At 68.0% G+C, this 5758-nt stretch overlaps 3 protein-coding genes across 3 annotated transcripts; 2 read left to right on the forward strand and 1 right to left on the reverse strand.

Annotated features, from left to right (window-relative positions):
• Positions 1-9: 9 nt before the first annotated feature.
• On the forward strand, positions 10-762 carry PFL1_00704 (uncharacterized protein; the record flags this gene model as incomplete). The annotated part of the gene is made up of 1 exon (XM_007878206.1): positions 10-762. The coding sequence occupies one exon, from the start codon at positions 10-12 to the stop codon at positions 760-762; it is 753 nt and encodes a 250-aa protein (XP_007876397.1).
• Positions 763-1357: 595 nt separating this feature from the next.
• PFL1_00705 (uncharacterized protein) lies at positions 1358-3114 on the forward strand (the record flags this gene model as incomplete). Its single annotated transcript, XM_007878207.1, has 4 exons — positions 1358-2464; positions 2569-2652; positions 2765-2939; positions 3059-3114. 4 exons carry the CDS (start codon positions 1358-1360, stop codon positions 3112-3114), a joined length of 1422 nt encoding a protein of 473 aa, XP_007876398.1.
• Positions 3115-3310: 196 nt separating this feature from the next.
• PFL1_00706 (uncharacterized protein) lies at positions 3311-4174 on the reverse strand (the record flags this gene model as incomplete). Its single annotated transcript, XM_007878208.1, has 1 exon — positions 3311-4174. The coding sequence occupies one exon, from the start codon at positions 4172-4174 to the stop codon at positions 3311-3313; it is 864 nt and encodes a 287-aa protein (XP_007876399.1).
• Between the last annotated feature and the right edge of the window lie 1584 nt (positions 4175-5758).

Consider the following 5758-nt stretch of genomic DNA (forward strand, 5'->3'; position numbering starts at 1 on the left):
GGCACGGCCATGCTCCGACAGGGCTCGGGCGCGACGGGTGCGTCGGCGGGAGCCACGCCGGACCGCCGGAGCAAGCTGTCGATGGCCGGCCCTGGCGCGGTGCTGCCGCCGCCGCCGTCGCCGTCGCTGTTCAAGCTGCTTCCGGCCGTCATCATCGCCCACTATGGCCTGATGGCGTTCCACTCGTCGACGTTTGACCAGGTGTTTATGGCGTTCCTGGTGACGCCCGAGCCGTCTGGCGGGCTGGGACTGACGGCGTCGCACTATGCGCAGCTGATTGCTGCCATGGCGTGCTGCCAGCTCATGTTCCAGTTTGTCTTTTACCCCAAGGTGGGCCCGCCGCAGGGCAAGCTGAGCCACCTGGCGATGCTGCGGCTGGGTACGTCCATCTACCTGCCGTGCTACACGCTGTTCCCGCTGCTGCGCGGGCTGCTGCACCCCGAGACGGACGGGTACGTGATGGCGGGCATGATCTTCTTTGCCTCGCTGCGGTGGCTGGCCAACGTGTGCGCGTTTACGGCGGTGAGCGTGCTGATCAATGCGACGACGCCGCCGCACCTGACGCCGCTGGCCAACGGGCTGGCGCAGACGACGAGCTCGGCGTGCCGCTTTGTCGGGCCCATTCTGGGCGGCGTGGTGTGGGCCAAGGGCATCGAGGGCGGACCCGACGCCCACGCCTGGCCGTTCAACTACCACCTGGGCTTCTGGTTTGTCGGCCTGGCCGCCTTTACGGGGTTCCTATTCACCTGGAGGATCAAGTAGGCGGTCGCCGGCGGTCGGTCCAGCTGGCCCAGTCCTATCGCTCGCGGCCATCGTCGATGGTCGATGGTCGCCGCCTCGCCCCGACTCGCTCGCATACGGTTCCAAGTCTTGCACATACCCCCGCGCCTCCCCCTCTCGACGCTCCTCGCAATGAACGATACGCGGATGATTTCCCTGGCCCTTTGCTCGGTCGTCGCCCGTTGATGTGTGCTGTCTGTTGCCGCTGTACGTTCGGGGCGGTCGGTGCAGTCCCCCTGATCGATGACGACGGAAGGCCCTGGCCCTGACCCTGGCCCTGGCCCTAACCCTGACCCCGGCCCTGGCCCTGGCCCGAGCGCGGGCGGCTAAATTGTCGGGCCAATTGAGATTCGAGGGGAGTTCGGGTTGCCCGTGCGCCAAGCCAGCCTGGCAGACTGCTCCACCCACGCCGCCTTTGCCACATCCCCGGCCAGGCGTAGGTGGCTCTCCCTCACGGCTTGCCTTTCTCCCACCACCACCACCACCAGCAGCCCCTTCTCTTTGCACGTACATCCCCCGACCACACTGCCCGCCCCCCCGCATCAACGCACCGCAAACACCCCCGCCACCCCGGACCATGTCGCAAAAGCAGACGACCCTGGCCCCGTTCGACCAGCGCCCCGTCGTCGAGCGGCAGACGCTGAGCGCCTCGGACCTCGACGCCGTCATCGCCACCGCCGCCGCCGCACAAAAGTCGTGGGCCACCACGCCCCTCGACGCGCGCATCGCCATCTTCAAGAAATGGATGGCCGAGTTCGAGTCGCACAAGGATGAACTCTGCGCCGAGCTCTCGCAGCACATGGGCCGGCCCCTCGCCCAGTGTCCCGGCGAGATCGGCGGTACCCTCCAGCGCGCGCGGCACCTGTGCAAGATCGCCCCCGACTGCCTCAGGGAGCAGCCCCGCACCGACACCGAGACGCCCGGCCTGCGCCTCGCCATCCGCCGCGTGCCCCTCGGCGTCGTCGCCATCGTCTCGCCGTGGAACTACCCGTACATGTCGACCATCAACGCCCTCGCCACCTCGATCCTCTCGGGCAACTCGGTCATCCTCAAGCCCTCGCCCCAGACCCCCACCGTCGCAGAGCGCTTCCAGTCCACGTTCGAGGCCGCCGGACTGCCCAAGGGCCTCATCCAGGCCGTCCACCTCGACGTCGCCATGACGGCCAAGCTCGCCGCCGACCCGCGCGTCGGCTTCCTCGCCTTTACCGGCTCCGTCGCCGGCGGCAAGGCCCTCGACCAGGCCGCCGCCAGCGGCTCCGCATTCAAGGGCGTCGGCCTCGAGCTCGGCGGCAAGGACCCCGCCTACGTCCGCCCCGACGCCGACATCCCTTACACGGCCGACCAGCTCGTCGACGGCGCCATGTTCAACGCCGGCCAGTCGTGCTGCGCCGTCGAGCGCATCTACGTCCACGAGTCGGTCTACGACGCCTTTGTCGACGAGTTTGTCCGCATCGCCAAGCAGTACAAGCTCGGAGACCCGAGCCAGCCGGGCACCACCCTCGGGCCCGTCATCAGCCTCGCCAGCGCCGAGCGCATCCGCAAGCAGGTCGACGCCGCGCTTCAACAGGGCGCCAGGAACCTCGTCCCCGCCGACCTCTTCCCGCAGGCCAAGCCCGGAACCACGCTCGTCGCGCCCACCGTCCTCGTCGACGTCGACCACACGATGGACGTCATGACCGAAGAGGTGCGTCCAAGTTGCCTCCCCGGGACCCGGCCGCGGCGGCCCCATGCTGACTTCGCCGTCCCCTTCCCTAACCTACTGGCCCTTGACCGGCCCCTCCCCCGCAGACCTTTGGCCCCGTGATCGGCATCATGAAGGTCAAGTCCGACGAAGAGGCGCTGGCACTGATGAACGACTCGCACTACGGCCTGGTACGTGGCGCCGCGCGGCGGGGGCTCCAGGGCATGCTCATCGGAAGTCCAGAAGGAAGCTGACGCCACGGACCATCTCGCCTCGCTTTTTTTCCCGCACCTCCCTTCGTAGACGGCCTCGATCTGGACCAACGCGTCGGACGCCGCGTCGCTCAAGGCCTTTGACGCGCTCGCCGACGCCCTCGAGACGGGCACCGTCTACCTCAACCGCGCCGACTGCCTCGAGCCCGCCCTGCCCTGGACCGGCGTCAAGGACAGCGGACGCGGCATCTCGCTCAGCACCCTCGGTGAGTGGGCACGCACGCAGGACAGCGGCCGCAACACGCTACCGCCGCGATCAGGCACCGAGACTCACCCTCTCCTCTCCCCTCACGCACTCTGTGCTCCTGCCCCGCCGCGCGACCAGGATACGACCAGGTCACCCGCGCCAAGTCGATCCACATGCGCATCTCGCGCTCCTAGGCCCGCCCGCCCGCCGTTGCCGCCGAGACTCACCTACCCGCCGTGTCGCGTCGTGTAGCCGCTCGGTCGATGAAGACGCTCCAGAAAGAGCCGGAATAGATGCCAACGGCGTGGTGATATTATCGTGACTCGTGAACGGAATCTCTGTCTGACAAGCGTGGACGATGCGAGGGGCAACGCCGCGCCGGCGCGCCGCTCAGACGAGGCTCGAGGGCGGGGGCAGGACGGGCTCGCCCTCTGCGGTGACGTAGGCCTTGCTGAGGCCGCCGTCGACGAGCATGTCGTGGCCGATGACGTACGACGACTCGTCCGAGGCGAGGAAGAGGGCGGCGCGGGCCTGCTCGATGGCCTCGCCAAAGCGGCCGAGGGGCAGGTGGTTGAGGCGGCGGTTGAGCTTTTCGGGCGTGTTGAGGAAGTCCATCAGGAGGGGCGTCTTGAGCGGGCCGGGGCAGAGGGAGTTGACGCGGATGCCCTCGCGGGCGTGGACCATGGCGAGCTCGCGCGTCATGGCGAGCACGGCGCCCTTGGACGTGGTGTAGGCGATCTGGGGCGTGGCGGCGCCCATGATGGCGACAAACGAGGCCGTGTTGATGATGGATCCGCCGACGTGGAGGCCCTTTTCGGCGTCGGTGGGGTTGTTGCGCATGGCGAGGATGGCGTGCTTGCAGCCCCACCAGACGCCCTTGACGTTGATCTCCTGGGTGAGGTCCCAGATGCGCTCCTCGGTGTTGAGCGCGTGGTCGTCGGCGCCGTGCATGATGCCGGCGTTGTTAAACATGACGTCCAGCCGGCCAAACTCGTCGACGGCCTTTTGCACCACGGCCGCCACCTGCGCCTCCTTGCTCACGTCGCACTGGAGCGCCACGGCGCGCACGGGAAGCTCGCCGCCCTTGAAGCGCTCGTTGATCAGCTCCGCCGTCTGCGTGCACGCCTCGAGGTTGATGTCGGCCAGCACCAGGTTGGCGCCCTCCGAGGCGAAGAGGATGGCACTCTCGCGGCCGATGCCCGAGCCGCCGCCAGTGATGACGGCCACCTTGTGTGCGAGGCGAAGTCCGGGCATGTCGAGACGAGGGGGCAAGGTGATTGACGGTTGGAGGATGTGCGGGTGTTGCGGGCGAGGTAGGCGCTGCAAGGCGAGAGGATGCAGGTTGATGGTGGTCAAGAGGCAGGGGGCGGGTTGGGTAGGCAGATAGGGCGGCAGAGGGCCCGACCCCGACCCCCCTGGCTTGCCACCCGCCGCTTCCATGGCCAAGGCGACCTTCACCCGGCCCGCCGCCGCTGGCCTGTGCGCTGGGCCGAGGCTTCCGTAGCCTTCGTGCCAGCAAGTCGCCTGAAAATTGGCCGAGGCTAAGCGCGGCCGCGGCCCAACTCGGTGGGCCTTGGCGAGTCACGCTCCTTATCGTCCGCTCTCGTCGGAACCGAACCAAGGGTCGATTTTGGCAGAATCGGGGAAGGGGCCTGCCGAGGGCCCGACGGTTTTTCGTCGCGGGCGACCCCGCCGTTTGCCCGACGATTTTTGTCAGGCCTTGGACCGCCGCGAGCCTGGCAGTTAGGGCGGTGCCTCTGCCCGCCCTTGGCACGGCGACTTTCGCCGGGCCCCCAAGTACCCCGCATCTGGCACGACGTGAGGCGACGGGGCAGCGAGGCAACTGAGCGGGCGCTGCCCGAAGCCGTCTTTGCTCCACACCGCGCCCGCACATCTGGGCCAAAGCGAGCGCTCCAAGAAGCTTCAGCGACCATCGACTTCACCACCACCATCGTCGCCGTCGTCTTGCTCCTCTTCCCTCGATCGCCGCCTCAAGACCGCAACAATGGCATCAACATCCAGCCGCCCGGCCAGAGAAACTGGCACACGTCTGCCCTCGGGCAAGCCACCGCGACCAACGCAGCGCCGTCCACCACCACGCTTGCCATCGCCAACGTGACTCTTCCCCTTTGCCCGCCTCAACGCCCACCTCTTCCCGTCGACGCCGGCACCACGCCGGCACCACCTGCCCCGGTTCAACGGCCATCCTGGCTCGCCACCATACTCACTCTTTGCCCCCGCAGGCCATCGCCGGTGAGCCAGTCATCCTCTCGTCGCGATCCCGCCTTGGTCCTTAGGTCGACCACGCCCCCGCTGACCCCTGCATGTGCTGCTGCTCCCCTGAACACCCCTGCAGCGACCGCCAGGCCTCAACGTAGCCTACTAGAACCGCAATCAACACGGCGGTCGTCCACCTCGACTCAGCTGCACCCCCCTGCGGGCCGATGCAAGGCGCTTTTCCGGTCAAGCACATGCACCGTACTCGCGGCAAGGAGATAGATTCGCCCCCTGTGCTAGCCCTGCCTGGTATCGGCGCCTATGAGCCTACGCCCCCGCCTCGGCATGCTTTGAGTCGGCGTGCCATCGTCCTGCGCGACTGCTCCTCCCTCATCCCGTCACCCTGACTGTCACCGTAGATTGCCCCGACTTGCTCGTCTGCGCGATGTCAGATTGCATCGGTTGGCGCTGCCCTCGTCGCTTGGCCCGCGCCGTCTGCTGGTGCTCGGTTGACGCTGCCCTCGTCGCTTGGCCCGCGCCGTCTGCTGGTCCTCGGTTGACGCTGCCCTCGTCGCTTGGCCCGCGCCGTCTGCTGGTCCTCGGTTGACGCTGCCCTCGTCG

The sequence above is a fragment of the Pseudozyma flocculosa genome (genome assembly GCF_000417875.1).
Source record: "Pseudozyma flocculosa PF-1 unplaced genomic scaffold scaffold00002, whole genome shotgun sequence".
NCBI lineage: Eukaryota > Fungi > Basidiomycota > Ustilaginomycetes > Ustilaginales > Ustilaginaceae > Pseudozyma > Pseudozyma flocculosa.